Raw genomic sequence first — 26,926 nt, 5'->3', positions numbered from 1 at the left:
CGCCTCACCTGTGCCACAGTGTTGGTTGAGGTCCATGGTGATGGAGAGGTTGAGGTTCTCTGAGCGGAAGGCTCTGAAGGAGTCGTGAGGTTGTCCTGACGTCACATCAGCTACATTCTCTGCACAGCAGAGCATTACAGCGTGATGGTCATGGGGGTTGCCATGACAAAGCCACTGGAGGTCAAGGGTCATGCACAGATTTGGCAGGTGCAGGAAACAGATGTCGTCATACCTGAAAACAAGAAGAAAAAATCTAATTATGAACAATTTCATGAAACATGAAAATCTAAACGTTTCACAGGTGAAGCTGGTTGCAGAATCTCTGATATTTGAAAGCCAGATTTCAGTGTGCCACCTACTTGGAGGCTGTCCTGACGTTGACATCCATGTCACCTTTGAAGACAAACTGCCCAGGAGACCACTCGTAGTTGACTTTGTTCCATTCCCAGTGCATGTTCTCTGTAGTGTTATACGGGTCCTACAAAAGAGCAAAATGATGTCAAACAATTGCAGATAATCCTAATTCTCAGGCCAACACATTTTTCAGAGACAGTAAGTGGCTAAGAAGTGTTGCTCAGACTCCGTGTTTTAACCTCTGTGGCCAGCTGATGGAGGTTGGCCTGTTCCATATCCATGATCCAGCGTCCATGTACCAGCAGACGACTCTTGTCCCACCAGGCCAAAGTAGGGGAGGGGTCAACCGTGGGTTTGGTCAGCAGATCAACCACCTGGCCAATAAGGGTCCAGGCTGGGTCCCAGCAAGGCCCCCACACTATAGTGTACAAGGATATATTGGCTGCATGGAAAGAAGAGTATATATGAGTATATATATATGAGTATATAAGAGTATATGTTTAGAGATTAGATGACACTACATCAAACAAATTCATACAAAGCTATGTGATCGTCCGCTATGTGTCTATTGCCTATTGTTGAAAATAAATACAAATCATCACAAAATTAGGATTGTGCTTCATTGAAACACTTTACTCACATTTAAAATCGCAGTAGAACTTGAGTGGTGGCATGTTCCTGTGGACGGTTATGTCGCCCCATGGCTGGCCAAGTGGCACAGTCTGCCTTCGGCGAGCCCGGCCCTGCCCGTCCTGCTCTGTCCCGATCAAGCGGCCTGACAGCTCCCAGTCCCGGATCTCAAACAAGTAACGAGGATAGTCCCGGATTCTCACTGGCACAGGGAGAGAAATAATAAAAAATTATATATGTATCACCTCTTCACTGTTGACATTGAGACAGATGTTTTGCGGGTACTATTTATTGAAGCTGCCAGCTGAGGCCTTGAAAGGTGTCTGTTTCTCAAACTAGACACTCTAATGTACTTGTCCGTTTGCTCAGTTGTGCACCAGGGCCTCCCACTCTTTCTATTCTGGTTAGAGCCAGTTTGCGCTGTTCTGTGAAGGGAGTAGTACACAGCGTTGTACGAGATCTTCAGTTTCTTGGCCATTTTGAGCATGGAATAGCCTTCATTTCTCAGAACAAGAATAGACTGACGAGTTTCAGAAGAAAGTTCTTTGTTTCTAGCCATTTTGAGCCTGTAATCGAACCCACAAACTAGTCTAAAGGTCAGTTTTATTGCTTCTTTAAATCAGAACAATCGTTTTCAGCTGTGCTAACGTAATTGCAAAAGGGTTTTCTAATGATCAATTAGCCTTTTTAAAATGATAAAATTGGATTAGCTAACACAATGTGCCAGGAGTGATGGATGCTGATTAATGTAGATTAAAAAAATAATAATAATAATTTATGGATAATCACCCATTTCCAGCTACAATAGTCATTTACAACATTAACAATGTCTACACTGTATTTCTGATCAATTTGATGCTATTTTAAAATGGACAAAGAAAGGCGCTATTCTTTCAAAAACAAGGACATTTCTAAGTGACCCCAAACTTTTTAATGATAGTGTGTGTATATAAAAAAATATTATCAATATTAATAATTAACGTATGGAACAATGGTCAAATGTAGTGCACTATAAAAAGCAATAGGCCATTTGGGACGCACAACCATCACTCACCTAGGAAGGCAGTGAGGTTGAACGTGACTGCCCGGCACCACTGGACAACCAGGGGGAGCCCGTCTCTGGGGAAGGGGCTGACTCCGTCGATGTCCCTCAGCTGCTCGCGGACGCGCTCCGGCCCATGGAGGGACTGGTCGGCCAGGGCCACCAGCTCCAAGTCGGACACCGTCCAGGTCAGCATAGACTTCCTCATGGGCGTGTTGGAGTAGAGGCGACGGGAGCGCTGGATGTAGATCTCTATGTGTTTGCGCTCTAGAGACGTATACAGCTCTTCTATCTTCCTGGCAGGCAGCAGTTCTCCGTGCTGCTTCCGTAGGTCAGCCACCTTCTTATCCAGCAACTGGAGCCTCTTGGAGCTCTCCTTGCTCTCATCCTTCATCAGCTCGTAGTTGTCCCTCAGCTTGATCTCGAAAATGTCATCCAGGAAGACGAAGGAGAACTGGCTGATCTTGAAGACCAGGTCTGGGGGCAGGCACTGGGGGCCTGGGGTCTGACCAGGGCTGCTGTGCAGGGACTTGAGCCACTTCTGAACGCTGATGAACTTGTCAAAGGTGTTGGAGAAGTTGTACTGGTAGGGGAACTCCACGGCCAGGCAGGGGCAGGTGACCACCCAGGCACGGTTGTGTCGGGTGGAGAGGAAGGGAAAGAGGTGGCGTTGGTCCAGGGACTGATCAGGGTGCGTCTGGACCTCCAGGCCCTTGAAGGAGAATATGTCGTTGCCGTCGAAGTTGAGAAACATGTGTGGAGAGCGGACGTTCATGGAGCCGGAGTGAGTGGAGAGGGAAAGGGCGTCTGTGTGCATCAGGAGGTAGTTGTGCTCTGTCACCTGGGCTGTGAAGCGGGTTCTGCCCAGTTCTACACGCACAGACAGGTCCTTGACCGTACTGTGGGCTGGAGAAGTCTTAGTAGATCCACTCTCTGGAGGATCTGGTAAACTCTCGTCATTTCTTTTCTCTGTCAGTCCTAGAGAGTCACACAGAGTATCCCAGCAACCCTGGCTCTCTTTCACGTGGTGATATAAAAACATGTGGTCTGATGGCGTCCACTGCACTGCCAGCTCCTCTTCACACTGGACCTGCATAAGGGAAGAGGACAAGGCATGTGAACTTATCTAAATAACACTGTCAATCAGGAAGAAGGAATAGGCCCGATGGACTGACGGTAGGAAGAGTAACTGTAAGCTACCTCCAAGTTCCCGGTGGCGACGTGGTAGCAGATGGCCAGGGTGGAGAGGCTGAGGACAGGGTTGGGGGTTTGGGCTGAGGGACAGCAGGGCTCCATGGTCTCTGTGAGAGCCTTCACTACAGATAGCCGTACACCCTGGACAGACAATGTGGAGCTTTCCGCCGAGCCTTGGGCCTTCACTTTGTCAACCCGCAAAGATACAGCTCCTAACACAACACAGGAGCCAATTACCATACAGAATGTAGGCCTCACTGGAGATGGAGATTAAGGGTCCATCCAAAATGGCACCCTATATAGTGCACTAAATATGACCAGGGGCCACAGGGCTCTGGTCAAAAGTAGTGACCTATATAGGGGATAGGGTTCCATTTGGGACACAACCCTAAATAACACTTCCCATTTAACTTACCTGCTACATTGGAGAGTGTGAACACATTGACATCCTCCAGGTTACACTCAATCTTAAAATAAAAGGCGCCCTGACTGGGGAAAGTTGTACCATCAACAAGGGCAGGTACAGGCACCACATCTGGCTGCTCTGAGGCCTCCAGCTTCCTGCCATTGGCCAGGTTACAGAGGGCCAATAATCGGGACAGGCACAAGGCACAGGTCTCGGACACCTCCAGCTGTAGGCCCTTCAGATTGGACTCCACACTCACACTTTCAGAATGACTACTGGACTCACTCTGGGGCTTGTTGAAGCTCCCCTGGGGAGACAGAGACAGCAAATATAACACAAACAACGGCTGGTGTAGTATTGGTCAAATACTAATCAGGGCTGTGATCATCAGGTCAACACAGTAAATTAGGAAAAGTATGTTATTAGCTTAGAGGTTGGTCAATTTCAATGATCTATGAATAGAGTGTAATTTCAGAAAAGTAGGATTTCCTGTAGCCTGATTTTGATTTTCTTCATCACAACATTGGAACTGAGGAAAAACCACGGGGAGTAGTAGTTAGTGAGTAACCCTAAATAGTTAATGCCTACCTTGTTGTATGCCTGCGTTACCTGCAGTGTAAGGGAGTCCAGGATGAGTGCTTCCCCCCACACATGTTTGCCAGGGGGGTGGGGGGCCTGCTGGATGTGGGACCCCTGGCCTACCCTCCACCAGAAGTGGTCCAGGGACAGAGCGAGGCGGCGGTGAACATTCTGGAACTTGAGGCTCTCTGCGTTTGTGCTAATGTCCAGGAGGTGCTGCATCTCTACATTATACAATACATATTCAGATCTACTGAAGATCACAAATCACATTACTACATTTTGGGATGCAATTTTAACTCAACTCACTATGTGTAGGTGTGTGATGATTCCCATGGTGTAAAAGGATATTGTATTTAATTCCCATATATACAGGGATAAAGTTATTGTAGTTAATGTGTTACAGACTGACAAAAGCTGACTGCCTTACAAAAACACTTATGACTTATCTAATCTATCAGGGCCGTGTGTTTGGAAAGGGTTGATTCAACAGCACGTCAAGTACCATGATTCATCTCTTGAAACCGCTGCAATGATGAACGCAGAATGAACTAAAGAAAAACACCCACTGCTCTCCATTAGCATTCCTGTCATTCCTCTCCAGGCAAGACTAAACTGTATGTTCCCACAACAACATGCTTGACCTTTAATGCAATGGGAGTATATTTTGACCATGGCCTGTGTGAGTATGTGTGTTGTGCTGTACCTGTGCTGACTGAGATGAAGCCCAGGGCGAAGGGAGGAGTGTCTCCCAGCTGTACAGAAACGTTGACATTGGACACAGAGGAGCTGATCATCACTGGGGCGTCCAGGTGGGGGAAGTTCCTGTAGGACGGGAGCGTATGTAAATACTCCACTGGACTACACACCACAATACACCACCAGACAGAACATAAACATGAGGATGAAGACAGGAGAGGACTGTTAGTTGATTTCAGGTGGGCTCAAAATCAAAAGAAATCATGCTTTCAGGCCAGGTTAGTAATATATGTTGGATATTGTCTTTACATCCGTTTCAAGCAATGAACTGGTGTGCTTGACATTCTCCAGTCTGGTTTGTCAGTTGAAAATGCTCATACCTCTTTCTATGAGCTTCTTTCCTATGAATAAGCTGTTTCCATGGAAACAGGTCTAGCCAATGGGAGAACTCCTGGTGACGGTAGTGGATGATGCAGGTGTTGACTGTGACTGACCCTGAAATGTCCACTGATGTCACCTGGAGACATGAGTGGGAGATGAGCAAGAGACTTCAGATCAAACGGATTTCTTACAAGAGGTCAAATGTTGAGCATATTTACAAAGAGCTTTGATAATGGGGTGCAACTATGAAAACTAGCAACCGTATCAATCAAATCTGAAGCACACCACTCACCTGCAGGACAGTCCTGAGGGTGTTAAGGCAAAGGATTCTCTGTCTGCTCTGGGAGAGGAGAAGCCCATCTGTTGACACACAAACAAAGAATGGTTATTTTCCACCCTCCCAGACCCTCTCTTTCCCTTCTCTATGGCTACATCCCAAATGGCAACCTATTCCCTATATAGGGAATAGATTGTCATTTGTGATGCACATCTTTCTGGTGCCCAGTTCTCCACTTACCCTCCAGAAGTAGCTCCAGGCTGCTCTGAGGGAAGCTCATCTCAGGGGTGAAGCTCCTGAGGGGCAGCTGCTCGTCCTCACGTCCGTATCCCACCTTCAGAGACTTTAGGGTCCAGTTCAAGTGTCTGGATGATTCAGATATACAGTCAAAGGAAAAAGAAAATAACAGTGTGCTTTTTTTTTTTTAAATAACAAAAACACATGATTCATACCAACTCTGTGCCCTATGACTCACCTTTTCTGGCTGTGCATGGACAGGGTTATACTAGTATTCTCAAACTCCATGTTGACCTTCTGGGGCACCACCTGATGAAACTGCTCCACTGCGTCAGTCTGGATATACTCGTCCTTTCCACATTCTAGAAGAAAATGACAACATAGAGAAATGGTTGTGAATAATGCATTGCCGAATGGTTCTCAAAATCACCTTACTACAGCCATACAATAACATCACATCTGCGTCTCACGATACACTTTTCCCTAAATTAGTGGACTATGTAGGGAATACGGTGCCATTGGGACACAACCCTTTGCACTTTCTCACCGTCTGCAGAGAGAGTGCTCTCCAGAGGAGGTGGAAGCAGTAGCTGGCTGAGGAACAGGCCCTCGTGCAGCTCAGCCAGCAGTGTTCTCACACACAGGGCCAGTCGGCCTGGACGCAGCTCTGGCAGGCTGACATCCCCAGACAGCACCAGGCTCAGGGACACCTCTGCTAAACATGTATCCTGCTGAGCAGTGAGTTGGGACAATGCAGTGAAATACATTCTGTGAAGTAACACTTCTTTAAAATAGACCCACTTAAAAGATTGCTATGTTTCCATGGGAAGAAACTCCACTTACCAATCGACTGCTTTTAAGCACTTTACTGCTCAGCTGTCCAACAGAAAATTCCCAGGCCAACCTGTTATGAAAGTTTGAGAAATTGTTATAAAGAATATGAAAATGTAAATAGTCAGGCTAAACTAAAAAGACTGATCTGTTTAGATGAAGTTAGTGTGTGGAGGTATAATACCTTTTGCCCTGGTGGTCGAGCAGTAAGTCGATACTTGAGGTGGTCATGTACCATAAAGACTCTGACAGGGCTAGGTTCAGCACCATCACATTGATGGAGTCAATATGGAAAGACAGCAGCTGAGAGTGGAAAGACAGCAGCTGAGAGCACTGTTTTTCATAAATCATTTAATGAGTAAAATTCATATATAAACAGTTGCGTGTTGGTCCCTACCTGGGAGAGGAACCGCAGGGCTGCAGGGCTAAGGGGAACCTTCCCTGAATCTCCTCCATCACGGCTCTTAGGCGCCCGAGGTCTTAGAGGCTGCTGCAAGTCCACTCTCACTCTGGTCTCGCCCACACACAACGCCAGGCACCTCCTGAAAAAAAAAAAAAAAAAGAGTTCACAACCTTGTATTGTTAAATTATTCACAGGCCCTTTCCCTCAAAGGCTGAGATAAGCAATTAAGATATGCGGGTATAAGATTGTATAAACATGTCTTTAAAACACTCACGGCAGGTTCTGGTTTAAAAGTTTGCTTGAAATCCATATCCTGTCTATTTCCTGCAATAAAAACAAGGAGAAATGCACCTGGTTTACAACGGAATTGTAGTCTTACACGAGTTGAAAAAGGTTGTTTATATTCTACAATGTGTAACAATACACAAATAAATACCCTTCCCAATGAAGACATAGAAACAGGATTTATAGGGATGTAACGATTCGCATCGGTCCCAGATTCAAATGTTTAAGAAGCAAGTGCATTAGTACGTGGACCCCAAATTAGTACGTGGATCCAAATGTAGCATTCAAACGTTACAAATCGCCGGATCACAAAAATGTTTTGCTCATATTAGCAACATTTTTTTCCACCTTCGGAAAATACCTCTCATATTTTGTGACAACTGATGCTTCCTCTCCTTAAGTGTCGAACTGCATGTAACTGTGTTAAGTCATTGATCTGCAAGTCATTTTGCCTGCCGAACAACCCCAGGCAATATCAGTAACTTTGTCAAAGTGCGAACTGTGCCCAGCTTCACGTACTGACCAACGGAGTAGGCGCAATGTTGCCAATTTAGTGACTTTATCGCTATATTTAGCGAGTTCAGAGACCCATCCAGCGACTTTTATTGGTACAGGCTAGTGACAAATTCAGCTACTTTTCAGGCTGCATTTGGGGAGTTTTTCCCAGTTTCTATGTTTTTGATAGCATTTAGCGACTTTTTTACTAAATTCTGCCGCAAACGAGTGTGAAAAGCGCTCTGTGTTATAGCCAATTTACGCTTAATCGGAAAATGTGGTTGGAAGCGCGGTTTGGATGGTGTAACGCAATTTCGGCGACTCCAGATGCATGCAGAGCCAAATTTAGCTCCGTACCACATCACCATTCGCCTCTCAAAATTTAGAACAACGCGGAGGCCTCCGTTTAGCTCCGCATTGACATGATTGGTTGACGTTAGGCGAGGGCGAGATGTCCTGCATTAACACAAACTCCTGATCTTACGCATGTGCGTGACACCTTCAGCATTCAAATGCTAAAATGATAGACTTTATTAGATGAGTGACAACCTATTGTAGTCTATGCACTGTTAAAGCGTTTTACCTGAATAATAGTAAGATACAGGAGTCAACTCATGTGGCTATACCTGCTGACAAGTGGCGGCTCCTCGGGATGAAGGGGAGGCCCATCATCCACAGTGAATTTCATAAAAATAGAAAGTGAAACATTCAAGATATCCTTTGTAGATAAAACTATACAAAATATATTAATGTCACCAAATAATTGATTAAAACTATTTTGCAATGAACATCTACAGTATCCTCAACAGCACTCTGTAGGGTCGCATCATGGTTTAGCCAGAGCTAGTTTCTGTCCTCCTCTGGGTACATTGACTTAAATACAAAACCTATGAGACTCATGGTTCTCACCCCCTTCCATAGACTTACACAGTAATTATGACAACTTCCAGAGGATTCAGAAAATGTTAATGTCCTCGGAGGCAATTCATCTTGCAGCAGTCAGAAAACATACATTACCATTCAAAAGTTTGGGGTCACTTAGAAATGCCCTTGCTTTTTTAAAGAAAAGCAATTTTTTGTCCTTTAAAATAACATCAAATTGATCAGAAATACAGTGTAGACATTGTTAATGTTGTAAATGACCATTGTAGCTGGAAATGGCAGATTTTTAATGGAATATCTACATAGGCGTAGAGGCCCATTATCAGCAACCATCACTCCTGTGTTCCAATGGCACGTTGTGTTAGCTTATCATTTTAAAAAGGCTAATTGATCAATAAAAAAACTTTTTGCAATGTTGTTAGCACAGCTGAAAACTGTTGTGCTGATTTAAGAAGCAATACAACTGGCCTTCTTTAGACTAGTTGAGTATCTGGAGCATCAGCATTTGTGGGTTCGATTACAGGCTCAAAATGGCCAGAAACAAAGAACTTTCTTCTGAAACTCGTCAGTCTATTCGTGTTCTGAGAAATTAAGACTATTCCATGCGAGAAATTGCCAAGAAACTGAAGATCTCATACAACGCTGTGTACTACTCCCTTCATAGAACAGCGCAACCAGAATAGAAAGGGGAGTGGGAGGCCCCGGTGCACAACTGAGCAAGAGGACAAGTACATTAGTACTGTCTCTAGTTTGAGAAACAGATGCCTCACAAGTCCTTATCTGGCAGCTTCATTAAATAGTACCCGCAAAACACCAGTCTCAACGTCAACAGTGAAGAGGTAACTCCGGGATGCTGGCCTTCTAGGCAGAGTTCCTCTGTCCAGTGCCTGTGTTCTTTTGCCCATCTTAATCTTTTCTTTTTATTGGCCAATCTGAGATATGGCTTTTTCTTTGCAAGCCCAAAGACAGCTGTGGTGTCATTTCTTGGTTCTTCTGTAGTGCATAAAGACCGCTACAGATAGAAAGAATTATACAATGAGCAAAGTGATCACGCTGTTTGTGTGGCTGCTATGAAAGTGAACTGTGTTTGTGTGATCAGCGGTGTATTCATTCCGCCAATTCCATTGAAAAATGTTTCTTCGGCAGAAGCAGACAGAACAAAACGGGGATAAACATACTTGAATTGTTCCAATAGAAACTTTAGTTTGCAACTGTTTGAACTAATGATTACCCCCTTAGATCAGCTCGATGCAGGCCGAGAGTGTACAAGGTGGAATTGAATGTGTCAATCAATGTCTGTCACCTTGATTACAAATTTTTTTCTCGACATGTGCACCTACGTGGTAAACTTTCATTCAGAAGCTAGGTTGTAGAAACCGCATGATGGGTTTAGGGAAAGATTATAGTATCATGTAGTAGCCTAAACCTATTGGATGTTACATTGAACTGTGTGGATGGAATGACAGTCATCCAATATGCTGTAATAGAATTAAGACCATGCTCATTAAAAAAAGAATCATCCTCCCTCATCTTAAACGGCACTGACTGCCACTGCCTGCTGAATTGGGCTTACAATATATTTCATTTTTATTGTTCAGGTTCACCATCAAGCAATAGTTTTGGTAGATTTGCTTTAAACAAATCAGTGCATATGGTAATTTTTAGATATACAGGGTAAAGTTGATAAATTCATAAAAGGACAGCAATCACTTTTGCGAAGTGCACTGCATGTCCGATGCGAGGAGAAGATAAAAACTCTCGGTAAACGGTCAAAACCATTTGATTTTGAGATGGAGGTGAAATTCAAAATTGTGCTATACAGTGCCTTCAGAAAGTATTCATACCTCTTGACTTATTCCATATTTTGTTGTGTTACAGCCTGAATGCAAAATGTATTAAATATGATTTTTTTCTCACCCATCTACACAAATCAGCAGCAGATTTTTTATTTAGAATGGAAAATGAATGTGTGTATGCAACAAATGTTAGTACATCGAATCGTAACGCATCGAACCAAATCGCATCGATTCGTTCTCTAATCAAACTGAATCGTTTCACACTAAAACATATCGTTCCTGTATGGTATCGGAGCACATGTACCTAGCTAGATATGTATCGGAAAGATGCACATCCCTAAATTTCATTTCATAAGCCACACGCTTTGTAAATGTAATGTGAACAAAGCCTACCAGAGTGTGCTGGGGCTGAAACTGGATACTTATTCCATGCACTGAAAAGAGCCCTACTGATTTGATCTTCAGCTCAGCGTTCAGTGTGTTGTGGAAGAACCGTACCGCCAGGCTGCATATTAACCATCTGAAAATAACAAGAGAGAACAACATACCATGTCAAATGATTTGATAATGTCACCGATCATAAAAAAATTATACATTGAACAGACACTTATGTGTCTCTCACTTCTCCATCAACAGAGCTGTGTGCATTTGTTTGCCTGTCATTTTCAAATCAAATCATATTTGTCACATACACATTTAGCAGATGTTATTGCGGGTGTAGCGAAATGATTGTGTTTCTAGCTCCAACTGTGCAGTAATATCTAACAATTCACAACAATACACACAAACTAAAAGTAAAAGAATGGAATTAAGGAATATATAAATATTAGGATGAGCAATGTTGGAGTGGCATAGACTAAAATACAGTAGAATAGAATACAGTATATACACATGAGATGTGTAAAGCAAAAATATGTAAACATTATTAAAATGACTAGTGTTCCAGTATTTCTACTTGCACATCCTCATCTGCACATGTCACACCAATGTAAATTGCTAGTGTAATTACTTCGCAACTATTGGCCTATTTATTGCCTTTCCTCCTTACTTAATTTGCACACACTGTATACAGATTTTATATTGTGTTATTGACTGTACGTTTGTTGATCAAAATGTTTAAGTCTGTGTTGTTGTTTTTGTCGCACTGCATTGCTTTATCTTGGCCAGGTCGCAGTTGTAAATGAGAACTTGTTCTCAACTGGCCTACCTGGTTAAATAAAGGTGAAATTAAATAAATAAATAAATAAAGTGGCCAGTGATTAAGTCTATGTATATGGGGCAGCAGCCTCTAAGGTGCAGGGTTACGTAACCTGGAAGCCGTCTAGATATTGAGTTCCATCAAAGGACAGGCTGGCACTTGTGTTAGTCCACAAAGACAGGGCATTGTTCTAGCCAACTCTTGCAGCAAAGCTTCAGCAGTTCAGTTGTCTGATTGCCCAAGTCCTTCCCTTTACAACATTTAGTGCGTTTTCTACATTCTCAAGTCACATGAATAGTGATTTTCAGAGGTAGAAAGAATCAGGTATTCCAAATGTAAGGTATGCATAGATACTTTCTGAAAAGGGGACAGCTGCATTATTAGATGATTTGGCAATAGTTGTTTTGGCAATAGAAGGAAGGTATGTTAGACAGGAATATTGTGTGAAGGTGTTCTTCCCCCATGTTACGGCATGTTTTCTTACCTGAAGAGTAGAACAGATAGGAGCAGGAACAGGAGAAGTGCTAGTATGACGATCAGCAGGAGAGACATTTGTCCTGATGTTGACCCCTCGTTCACACCCAATGTGTAGTCATGGGGCTGGTTCTTTTAATTTCAATGCCACACGGTGGGAAATTAAGACAGTTCAGCTCCTCTTTGGAGTCCGGAGATACCGGTCATGCAGGTGCCTCGAGCTTAATGTCACGTTATGTCTTGTTAACTAAAGATTGAAGTGCAATCATGGCACTATTCAAGAGCTATTAAATAACATATGCCAGCTAACGTTATCTTGTCTGGACAATCTGATAGCTACACTTTACTAGCTAGGTTAGCTCGCAGGGCCAGACGGTGGTTTGCTAACGTCGCTACCGAACATTGGCTGTCACAAAAAAAACATACAAATTTGCTATAACAGTTTGAAGGAACCGATATAGCTAGCGGGCTAGATGGAAAGCTGGAACTGGCTCACAGTTTCGAGTAGCGAGCTAGCTAACTATACTCAGATATCACTGGTCAGTTACTAGCTGGTAGCTAGCTACGACGTTCGTTGGCTAGCTAAATAGCCACGTACTAGCTAGCAAAGGCGTCAATTGAAACCAATGTTGGCAAATTTGGTAGCTAGCGAACAAATATAAGCCCCTTTTCAACCTCTTGGAAATCTGACGGTCTCAAAAGTTCTCATCCTCACATTTTCAGTAGCAAAGCACCATCATGTTCTAGGATTGTTGTCCACAGCCGTAAACAGAAGAGCAGAACCAAAAAGTCAATATGTAAATGGCCAACCAATTTGTTTCCCGGAGTTCGAAACGCCTCACACTGAACCCATTCTGGATGTCTCTGGCCTAGCTACACTGCACTTATCTTTTCAATCAGTGCACACAAGTTGATTCAAAAATGATTTAATATGCGTCTCCCTCTCTATTATGCAGCATAATCACTCAATAGTTCGTCTAATAAGGGACCAGACACTTCTTATTTAGTGTCATTCATCTCTTTATGCCAAAGAAAGGGAATCACTAGAAAATGATAGGAGTGAGTTGTTAGCAAAGGTTAGGCAATTCTCCCATCTTGAAGAAAATGTTCATGCCATCCCCTTTTGATATAGTTCACTTTCATTTCCCTATTTGAAACAGTTCAATGAGCACAACACAGCTTCAACATCACATGATATGCATATACCCTCTCATTTCATTGGTTTTTCAACCTGCAGTGTCTGCACATTTCACAAACCTTGACCTACAATTTGGCAGTGTAAGGACTTCAATTTGAAATGACTTTTCTACCATACACTTGCAGTCTTGCACTTCACTGTTCTGATGAAGTCAGAATTATTGTGTTTTATTCATTTCATTGAGCTGAACAGGTACAATTGTTTTATTTGCATACAAAAACATGATTAATTTAAAAGTTGTCCATGTTCATCAAGTTTCTGCAACAGTATGACTGAAATACAGGTACATTTTCAGTCTCCCAAACATCTCTAAATAATGCTTCTGGTTGAGTAAAATCTACTGACAGTGCAGCTGGAAGGGTAATGCCATATGCGGGGCAAAATATACAGACAATTAGAGAGCCTATGCTCTACACCTCTATTGAAGTGTTCACAAACACATCCAGGTACAGTAGTTGGAGATGTCCAGTAGACCCATGATGGCTCAGCTATGTTCTAAGCATTTACGCTGAAGCCTTCTGCTTGTTGTGCTTTGCAAACCACTCATCACTTTTATCCTCAGCCATAGCCTGAAAATAAATTAGGGTAATAGATTAAGACTATGTACTCGGTGATAATGCAAAGTATTGTTTCATTTTCATAATATTTCTAAATACCAACCTTATCCAGCAACGCATTTCCACTAGGGTCCATATGGGAGAGTTGTCTGAATGCCTCATCTCCCACAAAGCAGATCTAATGGGCATCCTAGACCACATATGACACCATTATTATGTGGAGAATGTATAATTAATACATTTTACCCATGTTAATAATTTGGTAATGCACTCACTGGATCAGCCAGAATGACCACTTCTACTGTAGCCTTCCCAGGGGTGTCCAGGCTAACCAAAGGAGTAAGGATTTTATAGTTTTCTTTTGTCATCAGGGCTTCAAGATCTGGCAACTAAAAATAATTAAACAAAAATTATTAAATATTGCTTTCTGTGTGCATGTGTAACCGGTGTGAAATGGCTAGCTAGTTAGAAGGGTGCGCGCTAATAGTGCTTCAATCAGTGACGTCACTCGCTCCGAGACCTTGAAGTAGTTGTTCCCCTTGCAAGGGCCACGGCTTTTGTGGAGCGATGGGTAACGGTGCTTCAAGGGTGACTGTTGTCGATGTGTGCAGAGGGTCCCTGGTTCGAGCCCAGGTTTGGGGCGAGGAGAGGGACGTAAGCAAAACTGTTACACATGTAAAGAGTCTGTAGGGCAAAACTACTAAGAATTTATAGCATTGTATAGACCCCTTTCTGTGTTTGCAAACACTGCTGCATGAGCGTGATGTGCGCAAGTTGATGGCAGAACAAGGGGGAGTTCTTATAGAAACGCCAGCAAAAAAAGGACTGTTTACATGTTGCTTATGAGTGATTTCACACTACTTTTGAATTATAAGGCTCGTATGAATGTCCTGTTTAATATGTTTTTGTTATCATCGCAAATCACTGCATTATACTTAAAATAATAATAATTAAACTCGGAAATTGGCTCTTTGGCTAGCTTTTGCAACAGCCTATTTCAATGATCCCGTGTGGCTCAGTTGGTAGAGCATGGCGCTTGCAACGCCAGGGTTGTGGGTTCAATTCCCACGGGGGGACCAGGGTTCAATTCCCACGCGGGGACCAGGATGAATATGTATGAACTTAACAATTTGTAAGTCGCTCTGGATAAGAGCGTCTGCTAAATTATCTAAATGTAAAAATGTAAATGTAAAATGATCGTTAACCTTCTAGCTAACAACTGCTGCATCCAATAGCTATTTTACAATGATTACAAACAAATAAAATCTTCGTCAACTGTTCAAGCTAGAATCAAAACATTGTAAGCATATGAGAGCCAAAAAAAGTGATTTTGTTTAGAAGTAATAAAAACGTAAATCTAGGCGATGTTGAATGGGCGCAAATGGCGTTGGCTTTCTTACTGCCGTCAAGAGTCGCGCGGATATGTGCATGACATCGGTGTGTCGTGTACTGGAAAAGTGTCTATTACTTCACCTGCTTATGTGGACAGGAGAATGCTATCCTCCCGAAAGCTGTCCCATGATCTACTGTCCCACCAATGTTGTAAAGCTCTAGTTTACACTGCAAATATACAGAAAAACACACCTAGCATTACCACCATCTTATCAATTCATGCAAACACACACTCGTGTTCTAAGTGTAAAACACAGGAGGCTGCTGAGGGGAGGATGGCTCATAATAATGGCCGGAATGGAGCAAATGGAATCAACCACATGGAAACCATTTGTTGGTTGTATTTGATACCATTCCACTAATTCCACTCAAGCCTTTACCACAAGCCCTCCTCCCCAATTAAGGTGCCACCAACCTCCTGTGGTGTAGAACCAAGTGTCTCTCTCTCTCACACCTGAGTGTCTACGAATCCCATCAGCACAGTCTTTTTCTCCTCATTTCTCTCCATCACCTTCATCCCCAGAAGGGAGGACCAGTAGTGTGTTGATTTCTGCAGGTCAGACACTGCCAGACATACCTTCTGTACAGGATCTTTAAACAAGTGAAAAACAGATACACGTAGGTTGTAGTCATTAAAACTTGTTTTTCAACCACTCCACAAATTTCTTGTTAACAAACTATAGTTTTGGCAAATCGGTTAGGACATCTACTTTGTGCATGACACAAGTAATTTTTCCAACAATTGTTTACAGGCAGATTATTTCACTGTATCACAATTCCTGTGGGTCAGAAGTTTACATACACTAAGTTGACTGTGCCTTTAAACAGCTTGGAAAAATCCAGAAAATGATATCATGGCTTTAGAAGCTTCTGATAGACTAATTGACATCATTTGAGTCAATTGGAGGTGTACCTGTGGATGTATTTCAAGGCCTACCTTCAAACCCAGTGCCTCTTTGCTTGACATCATGGGAAAATCAAAATAATTCAGCCAAGACCTCAGAAAAACAATTGTAGACCTCCACAAGTCTGGTTCATCCTTGGGAGCAATTTCCAAACATCTGAAGGTACCACATTCATCTGTACAAACAATAGTAAGCAAGTATAAACACCATGGGACCATCATACCGCTCAGGAAGGAGACGCGTTGTCTCCTAGAGATGAACGTACTTTGGTGCGAAAAGTGCAAATCAATCCCAGAACAACAGCAATGGACCTTGTGAAGATGCTGGAGGAAACAGGTACAAAAGTATCTACAGTGGGGAGAACAAGTATTTTTGCAGGTTTTCCTACTTAAAAAATATGTAGAGGTCTGTAGTTTTTATCATAGGTACACTTCAACTGTGAGAGACGGAATCTAAAACAAAAATCCAGAAAATCACATTGTATGATTTTTAAGTAATTAATTAGCATGTTATTGCATGACATAAGTATTTGATCACCTACCAACCAGTAAGAATTCCGGCTCTCACAGACCTGTTAGTTTTTCTTTAAGAAGCCCTCCTGCTTTCCACCTGTATTAACTGCACCTGTTTGAACTCGTTACCTGTATAAAAGACACCTGTCCACACACTCAATCAAACAGACTCCAACCTCTCCACAATGGCCAAGACCAGAGAGCTGTGTAAGGACATCAGGGGAAAATTGTAGACCTGCACAAAGCTGGGATGGGCTACAGGACAATAGGCAAGCAGCTTGGTGAGAAGGCAACAACTGTTGGCGCAATTATTAGAAAATGGAAGGAAAATGGTCAATCACCCTCGGTCTGGGGCTCCATGCAAGATCTCACCTCATGGGGCATCAATGATCATGAGGAAGGTGAGGGATCAGCCCAGAACTACACGGCAGGACCTGGTCAATGACCTGAAGAGAGCTGGGACCACAGCCTCAAAGAAAACCATTAGTAACACACTACGCCGTCATGGATTAAAATCCTGCAGCGCACGCAAGGTCCCCCTGCTCAAGCCAGCGCATGTCCAGGCCCGTCTGAAGTTTGCCAATGACCATCTGGATGATCCAGAGGAGGAATGGGAGAAGGTCATGTGGTCTGATGAGACAAAAATAGAGCTTTTTGGTCTAAACTCCACTCGCCGTGTTTGGAGGAAGAAGAAGGATGAGTACAACCCCAAGAACACCATCCCAACCGTGAAGCATGGAGGTGGAAACATCATTCTTTGGGGATGCTTTTCTGCAAAGGGGACAGGACGACTGCACCGTATTGAGGGGAGGATGGATGGGGCCATGTATCGTGAGATCTTGGCCAACAACATCCTTCCCTCAGTAAGAGCATTGAAGATGGGTCGTGGCTGGGTCTTCCAGCATGACAACGACCCAAAACACACAGCCAGGGCAACTAAGGAGTGGCTCCGTAAGAAGCATCTCAAGGTCCTGGAGTAGCCTAGCCAGTCTCCAGACCTGAACCCAATAGAAAATCTTTGGAGGGAGCTGAAAGTCCGTATTGCCCAGCGACAGCCCCGAAACGTGAAGGATCTGGAGAAGGTCTGTATGGAGGAGTGGGACAAAATCCCTGCTGCAGTGTGTGCAAACCTGGTCAAGAACTACAGGAAACGTATGATCTCTGTAATTGCAAACAAAGGTTTCTGTACCAAATATTAAGTTCTGCTTTTCTGATGTATCAAATACTTATGTCATGCAATAAAATGTAAATTAATTTTAAATTATACAATGTGATTTTCTGGATTTTTGTTTTAGATTCCATCTCTCACAGTTGAAGTGTACCTATGATAAAAAATTACAGACCTCTACATGCTTTGTAAGTAAGAAAACCTGCAAAATCAGCATTGTATCAAATACTTGTTCTCCCCACTGCATATCCACAGTAAAACAAGTCCTATATCGACATAACCTGAAAGGCCGCTCAGCAAGGAAGAAGCCACTGCTCCAAAACCGCCATAAAAAAGCTGGACTACTGTTTGCAACTGCACATGAGGACAAAGATCGTACTTTTTGGAGAAATGTCCTCTGGTCTGATGAAACAAAAATAGAACTGTTTGGCCATAATGACCATCGTTATGTTTGGAGGACAAAGGGGGATGCTTGTAAGCCGAAGAACACCATCGCAACCGTGAAGCATGGGGGTGGCAGCATCATGCTGTGGGGGTGCTTTGCTGCAGGAGGGACTGGTGCACTTCACAAAATAGATGGCATCATGAGGCAAGAAAATTATGTGCATATATTGAAGCAACATCTCAAGACATCAGTCAGGAAGTTAAAGCTTGGTCGCAAATGGGTCTTCCAAATGGACAATGACCCCAAGCATACTTCCAAAGTTGTGGCAAAATGGCTTAAGGACAACAAAGTCAAGGTATTGGAGTGGCCATCACAAAGCCCTGACCTCAATCCTATAGAAAATTTGTGGGCAGAACTGAGAAAGCGTGTGCGAGCAATGAGGCTTACAAACCTGACTCAGTTACACCAGCTCTGTCAAGAGGAATGGGCCAAACTTCACCCAACTTATTGTGGGAAGCTTGTGGAAGGCTACCTGAAACATTTGACCCAAGTTAAACCATTTAAAGGCAATGCTACCAAATACTAATTGAGTGTATGTAGACTTCTGACCCACAGGGAATGTGATGAAAGAAATAAAAGCTGAAATAAATAATTCTCTCTACTATTATTCAGACATTTCACATTCTTAAAATTTTGTATCCGGTTTGGAGCGAGCGGTCGCATTTGCATTCGCTCTGCAGGTAGTATAACTTTTCATTTCATTTTCATTACATTTCATTACATTTCATTATAGTACAACGGTTTAATTTGTCTAACCTTAGCAATTTCTTCTTAGCTAGCTACTTAGCCGTCTGTGTATAAAAGATAATTGCGTAATTATCGTATTCCGTCGTCTATCGTAGTCCACACTGCTATCTGCCCAGCAGCTAGCAAACGTCCACCGTCTACCGAATAGTAGTATAAACTTTTCATTACATTTCATTATAGTACAACGGTCTGATTTTCATTTTCACTACAGTACAACGGTTTGATTTGTTTGATCTTAGCTAGCTACATAGCCGTCTTTGCATCAAACATAATTGTGTAGTTATTGAGGTTCGCCAGCCAGCTATTTTCGCCCTAACGTAACGCAACGTAGCCTACACTGCTAGCTAGCCAGCTTGCCACCGAATAGCAGCATTGTAGAAACGAGTGCATTACAACGGAACGACTTGATCAGTGTAGTGTTGGCTGACTACACAGTTGTCTTTGCTATCTTTGATTTGTATTTGTTCGATCTTAGCTAGCTACTTAGCTGGCTACATAGCCGTCTTTGTATCGGTGATAATTGTGTAGTTATCAAGGTTCGCTGAGGTTCGCTAGCCAGGTATTCTCGCCCTAACGTAACGTAGTCAACCCTGCTAGCTAGCCAGCTAGCCACCGATTAGCAGCACTGTAGAAACGATTACATTACAACGGAACGACTCGACTTGTGTAGTGTTAGCTAGCTACATAGTTTTCTTTGCTATCTTTTTATCTAAGATAATTGTGTAGCTTTGAGTAATTATCGGTTAGCTAGCCAGCTATTTTTCGCCTGCCGCGCTGCCGTCCTCCTACCTAGCCAACACTGCTAGCTAGCCAACTTCTACCGAATAGCAGCACTGTAGAAACTTACATTACAACGGAACGACTTGATTAGCGTAGTGTTAGCTAGTTGTCTTTGCTGTCCTTGTATCCATGATAATTGTGTAGTTTAGAGAAATTTAGTGAAATTGTCGAGGTTACCTAGCCAGCTTCACTTTCAACAACGTAGCCACTGCTAGCCAGGCTACTTCACCAGCCAGCAGTACTATATCATTTTAGTCAATAAGATCTTGTATTTTATTCTTATTTTTTTGCAACATAAGCTTAACTTTCTGAACATTCGAGACGTGTAGCCCACTTGTCATTCTAATCTCCTTTGCATTAGCGTAGCCTCTTCTGTAGCCTGTCAACCATGTGTCTGTCTATCCCTGTTCTCTCCTCTCTGCACAGACCATACAAACGCTTCACACCGCGTGGCCGCGCCCACCCTAACCTGGTGGTCCCAGCCCGCACGACCCACGTGGAGTTCCAGGTCTCCGGTAGCCTCTGGAACTGCCGATCTGCGGCCAACAAGGCAGAGCTCATCTCAGCCTATGCGTCCCTCCAGTCCCTCGACTTCCTGGCACTGACGGAAACATGGCTCACCACAGATAACACTGCTACTCCTACTGCTCTCTCTTCGTCTGCCCACGTGTTCTCGCACACCCCGAGACCTTCTGGTCAGCGGGGTGGTGGCACCGGGATCCTCATCTCTCCCAAGTGGTCATTCTCTCTTTCTCCCCTTACCCATCTGTCTATCGCCTCTTTTGAATTCCATGCTGTCACAGTTACCAGCCCTTTCAAGCTTAACATCCTTATCATTTATCGCCCTCCAGGTTCCCTTGGAGAGTTCATCAATGAGCTTGATGCCTTGATAAGCTCCTTTCCTGAGGACGGCTCACCTCTCACAGTTCTGGGTGACTTTAACCTCCCCATGTCTACCTTTGACTCATTCCTCTCTGCCTCCTTCTTTCCACTCCTCTCCTCTTTTGACCTCACCCTCTCACCTTCCCCCCCTACTCACAAGGCAGGCAATACGCTTGACCTCATCTTTACTAGAAGCTGTTCTTCCACTAACCTCATTGCAACTCCCCTCCAAGTCTCCGACCACTACCTTGTATCCTTTTCCCTCTCGCTCTCATCCAACACTTCCCACACTGCCCCTACTCGGATGGTATCGCGCCGTCCCAACCTCCGCTCTCTCTCCCCCGCTACTCTCTCCTCTTCCATCCTATCATCTCTTCCCTCTGCCCAAACCTTCTCCAACCTATCTCCTGATTCTGCCTCCTCAACCCTCCTCTCCTCCCTTTCTGCATCCTTTGACTCTCTATGTCCCCTATCCTCCAGGCCGGCTCGGTCCTCCCCTCCCGCTCCGTGGCTCGACGACTCATTGCGAGCTCACAGAACAGGGCTCCGGGCAGCCGAGCGGAAATGGAGGAAAACTCGCCTCCCTGCGGACCTGGCATCCTTTCACTCCCTCCTCTCTACATTTTCCTCTTCTGTCTCTGCTGCTAAAGCCACTTTCTACCACTCTAAATTCCAAGCATCTGCCTCTAACCCTAGGAAGCTCTTTGCCACCTTCTCCTCCCTCCTGAATCCTCCTCCCCCTCCCCCCCCCCTCCTCCCTCTCTGCAGACGACTTCGTCAACCATTTTGAAAAGAAGGTCGACGACATCCGATCCTCGTTCGCTAAGTCAAACGACACCGCTGGTTCTGCTCACACTGCCCAACCCTGTGCTTTGACCTCTTTCTCCCCTCTCTCTCCAGATGAAATCCCGCGTCTTGTGACGGCCGGCCGCCCAACAACCTGCCCGCTTGACCCTATCCCCTCCTCTCTTCTCCAGACCAGTTCCGGAGACCTTCTACCTTACCTCACCTCGCTCATCAACTCATCCTTGACCGCTGGCTACGTCCCTTCCGTCTTCAAGAGAGCGAGAGTTGCACCCCTTCTGAAAAAACCTACACTCGATCCCTCCGATGTCAACAACTACAGACCAGTATCCCTTCTTTCTTTTCTCTCCAAAACTCTTGAACGTGCCGTCCTTGGCCAGCTCTCCTGCTATCTCTCTCAGAATGACCTTCTTGATCCAAATCAGTCAGGTTTTAAGACTAGTCACTCAACTGAGACTGCTCTTCTCTGTATCACGGAGGCGCTCCGCACTGCTAAAGCTAACTCTCTCTCCTCTGCTCTCATCCTTCTAGACCTATCGGCTGCCTTCGATACTGTGAACCATCAGATCCTCCTCTCCACCCTCTCCGAGTTGGGCATCTCCGGCGCGGCCCACGCTTGGATTGCGTCCTACCTGACAGGTCGCTCCTACCAGGTGGCGTGGCGAGAATCTGTCTCCTCACCACGCGCTCTCACCACTGGTGTCCCCCAGGGCTCTGTTCTAGGCCCTCTCCTATTCTCGCTATACACCAAGTCACTTGGCTCTGTCATAACCTCACATGGTCTCTCCTATCATTGCTATGCAGACGACACACAATTAATCTTCTCCTTTCCCCCTTCTGATGACCAGGTGGCGAATCGCATCTCTGCATGTCTGGCAGACATATCAGTGTGGATGACGGATCACCACCTCAAGCTGAACCTCGGCAAGACGGAGCTGCTCTTCCTCCCGGGGAAGGACTGTCCGTTCCATGATCTCGCCATCACGGTTGACAACTCCATTGTGTCCTCCTCCCAGAGCGCTAAGAACCTTGGCGTGATCCTGGACAACACCCTGTCGTTCTCCACCAACATCAAGGCGGTGGCCCGTTCCTGTAGGTTCATGCTCTACAACATCCGCAGAGTACGACCCTGCCTCACACAGGAAGCGGCGCAGGTCCTAATCCAGGCACTTGTCATCTCCCGTCTGGATTACTGCAACTCGCTGCTGGCTGGGCTCCCTGCCTGTGCCATTAAACCCCTACAACTCATCCAGAACGCCGCAGCCCGTCTGGTGTTCAACCTTCCCAAGTTCTCTCACGTCACCCCGCTCCTCCGCTCTCTCCACTGGCTTCCAGTTGAAGCTCGCATCCGCTACAAGACCATGGTGCTTGCCTACGGAGCTGTGAGGGGAACGGCACCTCAGTACCTTCAGGCTCTGATCAGGCCCTACACCCAAACAAGGGCACTGCGTTCATCCACCTCTGGCCTGCTCGCCTCCCTACCACTGAGGAAGTACAGCTCCCGCTCAGCCCAGTCAAAACTGTTCGCTGCTCTGGCACCCCAATGGTGGAACAAACTCCCTCACGACGCCAGGACAGCGGAGTCAATCACCACCTTCCGGAGACACCTGAAACCCCACCTCTTCAAGGAATACCTAGGATAAAGCAATCCTTCTGCCCCCCCCCCCCCCCCCCTTAAAAGATCTAGATGCACTATTGTAAAGTGGCTGTTCCACTGGATGTCATAAGGTGAATGCACCAATTTGTAAGTCGCTCTGGATAAGAGCGTCTGCTAAATGACTTAAATGTAAATGTAAATGTAAAATAAAGTGGTGATCCTAACTGACCAAAGACAGGACATTTTTACTAGGATTAAATGTCAGGAATTGTGAAAAACCATTTAAATGTATTTGGCTATGGTGTATGTAAACTTCCGTCTTCAACTGTTCACAATATACAGGTAACTGTAAAAATAAAGGAAACAAGTAAATGAGGGTTACAAAGTATTTTGAAATCAGGTGCTTCCAAACAGGTGTAGTTTCTGAGTTAATTAAGCAATTACGTCCCATCATGCTTAGTGTCATGTATAAAAATGCCTAGTTGCCCATTATTTTGGCTACCATGGCTAGAATAAGATATCTCGGACTTTGAAAGAGGGGTCTCAAAGGAGCATAGGGGGTTTAAAGTGTGTGTCTCGGTCACCAGATCTCAACCCAATTGAACAGTTATGGGAGATTCTATAGTGGCACCTGAGACAGTGTTTTCCACCACCATCAACAAAATGATGGAATTTCTCATGAAAGAATGGTGTCGCATCGGTCCAATAGAGTTCCAGACACTTGTAGAATCTATGCCAAGGCGCATTGAAGCTGTTCTGTTTTGGCAGTTACCTGGATGTAAGGAGTATTGGTATCTAGACTGGTTCCAGGTACGTTTGTGCTCCTGCCTACTCAATGCAAGCAAAACATTGCATGACAAGAGTGGCAAGAACTGGCATGATGGCACAAACAGACTGGTACCCAGGTTAATTAATTTCCTCCTGGACTTTTAAATAAACATGGTAGACTATAGTCTTCTACTCTACTTTAGAGTCTACTACAGCAATGATCTTCTGTGCAAAGCACTGTTGACCCACCATTGTGAGGCTGATCTTTGTCCAACAGGTAGAAGTGGTAACCTCCAGGGGCCTCAACCAGATAGAGAGCCTCTCCAACCTCAGTGAGGGGCCAACCAAGCCGCTTAGCATTGCTGACAGCCTGGCTAGACTGCAGAGTCAGACCCTGAAATAAAGACATGGTGGCATACATTGAGTTAGGATTGGGTAAAAAAAAAAAAAAACATATATATACACTGCTCAAAAAAATAAAGGGAACACTTAAACAATACAATGTAACTCCAAGTCAATCACACTCTGTGAAATCAAACTGTCCACTTAGGAAGCAACACTGATTGACAATAAATTTCACATGCTGTTGTGCAAATGGTATAGACAAAAGGTGGAAATTATAGGCAATTAGCAAGACACCCCCAATAAAGGAGTGGTTCTGCAGGTGGTGACCACAGACCACTTCTCAGTTCCTATGCTTCCTGGCTGTTGTTTTGGTCACTTTTGAATGCTGGCGGGGCTTTCACTCTAGTGGTAGCATGAGACGGAGTCTACAACCCACACAAGTGGCTCAGGTAGTGCAGCTCATCCAGGATGTCACATCAATGCGAGCTGTGGCAAGAAGGTTTGCTGTGTCTGTCAGCGTAGTGTCCAGAGCATGGAGGCGCTACCAGGAGACAGGCCAGTACATCAGGAGACGTGGAGGAGGCTGTAGGAGGGCAACAACCCAGCAGCAGGACCGCTACCTCCGCCTTTGTGCAAGGAGGAGCACTGCCAGAGCCCTGCAAAATGACCTCCAGCAGGCCACAAATGTGCATGTGTCTGCTCAAACGGTCAGAAACAGACTCCATGAGGGTGGTATGAGGGCCCAACGTCCGCAGGTGGGGGTTGTGCTTACAGCCCAACACCGCGCAGGACGTTTGGCATTTGCCAGAGAACACCAAGATTGTCAAATTCGCCACTGGCGCCCTGTGCTCTTCACAGATGAAAGCAGGTTCACACTGAGCACATGTGACAGACGTGACAGAGTCTGGAGACGCCGTGGAGAACGTTCTGCTGCCTGCAACATCCTCCAGCATGACCGGTTTGGCGGTGGGTCAGTCATGGTGTGGGGTGGCATTTCTTTGTGGAGCCGCACAGCCCTCCATGTGCTCGCCAGAGGTAGCCTGACTGCCATTAGGTACCGATATGAGATCCTCAGACCCCTTGTGAGACCATATGCTGACACATGCACATTTGTGGCCTGCTGGAGGTCATTTTGCAGGGCGCTGGCAGTGCACCTCCTTGCACAAAGGCGGAGGTAGCGGTCCTGCTGCTGGGTTGTTGCCCTCCTACGGCCTCCTCCACGTCTCCTGGTAGCGCCTCCATGCTCTGGACACTACGCTGACAGACACAGCAAACCTTCTTGCCACAGCTCGCATTGATGTCCCATCCTGGATGAGCTGCACTACCTGAGCCACTTGTGTGGGTTGTAGACTCCGTCTCATGCTACCACTAGAGTGAAAGCACCGCCAGCATTCAAAAGTGACCAAAACAACAGCCAGGAAGCATAGGAACTGAGAAGTGGTCTGTGGTCACCACCTGCAGAACCACTCCTTTATTGGGGGTGTCTTGCTAATTGCCTATAATTTCCACCTTTTGTCTATACCATTTGCACAACAGCATGTGAAATTTATTGTCAATCAGTGTTGCTTCCTAAGTGGACAGTTTGATTTCACAGAAGTGTGATTGACTTGGAGTTACATTGTGTTGTTTAAGTGTTCCCTTTATTTTTTTGAGCAGTGTATATATATATATATATATATATATATATGAGTGTTCATGAATAACCCTTCACTTACCAGGAAGTCATTGCCAAGGCGATATTCTCCCACTCCATAATTGTAGGTCAGCTCAGCCACAAAGTGATCATCCTCTGGACCAAAGCCGACCATTGTCTTGCTCCATTTTCCATCATAAGGGCTGAACACACACAAGCAAGGAGGGCATCATATGAGAGAGACCGTGACTATTGTTACACAACAAGCAATTCAAACATTACATTTTCACAAGAGGTGTTGGTTGAACAGTAAAGTTGACAGCCTGCCTACCCATTACAAGTGGCCTTGCATCCCTCTTCAAACTCTTCATGACGCAAAATCTGAAATCAAATTAATGATTTTGACATTTTGGCAAAACAGTGATCTAGTCCCCAATATCACATGAGTTTACAGCACTATGAACACCATTGAAGCACAAATCATAACAAACGAAAGAAACAAATTAAATGTGGCGCAGCGGTCTAAGGCACTGCATCCCAGTGCAAGAGGCGTCACTAGAGTCTCTGGTTCGACTCCAAGGTGTATACATCCGGTCATGATTGGGAGTCCCATAGGGCGGCGCACAATTGGCACAGAGTCGTCCGGGTTTGGCCGTCATTGTAAATAAGAATTTGTTCTTAAGTGACTTGCCTAGATAAATAAAGGTAAAAATAAAACGGTGGTACACTCTGTGCAAGTGAAATCTATTGGTCACATGTTTGAGGATGTTCTACGAAAGAGCTGGAAATGTACCTTCATGCCTAGCACATCTCGGTAAAAGGTGGCCGTTTTGCTTCTGTCACCCACTTTGAAAACGAAATGCAAGGCTCGCCTCAAAGCCATGATATCCCAGGTGAGTTTGCTGTGTACTTACTGTACGATTATTTTTCACGCTCTGTTTGTCTACGTCAAAAGAGGGACCTTGCAATCGATTGCTCTGGTATCGATTCTATGGAAGACAACGTTTTTCGGTACAGATAAAATGATTTG

General features: G+C 44.7%; 2 protein-coding genes across 6 annotated transcripts in view; both read right to left on the bottom strand.

The window, feature by feature from the left end:
* The window catches only part of LOC129831992 (bridge-like lipid transfer protein family member 2), a 34,568-nt gene extending 21,595 nt beyond the window's left edge, over positions 1-12,973 (bottom strand). For 2 of the 5 annotated variants that reach the window (XM_055895688.1, XM_055895692.1), the window contains exons 1-20: positions 12,174-12,973; positions 10,885-11,011; positions 7,308-7,357; positions 7,028-7,172; positions 6,815-6,933; positions 6,643-6,703; positions 6,347-6,530; positions 6,038-6,161; positions 5,803-5,927; positions 5,578-5,645; positions 5,285-5,421; positions 4,912-5,030; positions 4,215-4,429; positions 3,636-3,933; positions 3,227-3,432; positions 2,039-3,116; positions 995-1,186; positions 594-796; positions 360-478; positions 9-232 (exon numbers count right to left, since the gene is read on the bottom strand). In XM_055895688.1, the coding sequence (XP_055751663.1) occupies positions 9-232; positions 360-478; positions 594-796; positions 995-1,186; positions 2,039-3,116; positions 3,227-3,432; positions 3,636-3,933; positions 4,215-4,429; positions 4,912-5,030; positions 5,285-5,421; positions 5,578-5,645; positions 5,803-5,927; positions 6,038-6,161; positions 6,347-6,530; positions 6,643-6,703; positions 6,815-6,933; positions 7,028-7,172; positions 7,308-7,357; positions 10,885-11,011; positions 12,174-12,241 (3,862 nt within the window). In that variant the 5' untranslated portion in view covers positions 12,242-12,973. The remainder of the gene's footprint in view (positions 1-8; positions 233-359; positions 479-593; positions 797-994; positions 1,187-2,038; positions 3,117-3,226; positions 3,433-3,635; positions 3,934-4,214; positions 4,430-4,911; positions 5,031-5,284; positions 5,422-5,577; positions 5,646-5,802; positions 5,928-6,037; positions 6,162-6,346; positions 6,531-6,642; positions 6,704-6,814; positions 6,934-7,027; positions 7,173-7,307; positions 7,358-10,884; positions 11,012-12,173) is intronic. The other 3 variants (XM_055895691.1, XM_055895689.1, XM_055895693.1) reach the window with 3 other exon arrangements.
* A 100-nt stretch (positions 12,974-13,073) lies between these two features.
* On the bottom strand, positions 13,074-26,779 carry LOC129831995 (glyoxalase domain-containing protein 4-like). The gene is made up of 9 exons (XM_055895696.1): positions 26,690-26,779; positions 26,228-26,277; positions 25,979-26,099; positions 24,168-24,312; positions 15,765-15,901; positions 15,392-15,478; positions 14,194-14,307; positions 14,022-14,108; positions 13,074-13,930 (listed from the first exon to the last, which is right to left on the bottom strand). Exons 1-8 carry the CDS (start codon positions 26,777-26,779, stop codon positions 14,097-14,099), a joined length of 756 nt encoding a protein of 251 aa, XP_055751671.1. The 3' UTR covers positions 13,074-13,930; positions 14,022-14,096.
* Between the last annotated feature and the right edge of the window lie 147 nt (positions 26,780-26,926).

This window comes from Salvelinus fontinalis, chromosome 33 (genome assembly GCF_029448725.1).
Source record: "Salvelinus fontinalis isolate EN_2023a chromosome 33, ASM2944872v1, whole genome shotgun sequence".
NCBI lineage: Eukaryota > Metazoa > Chordata > Actinopteri > Salmoniformes > Salmonidae > Salvelinus > Salvelinus fontinalis.
Note: the sequence above shows the minus strand (reverse complement) of the source record. Positions and strands in the feature narration are given on the sequence as shown.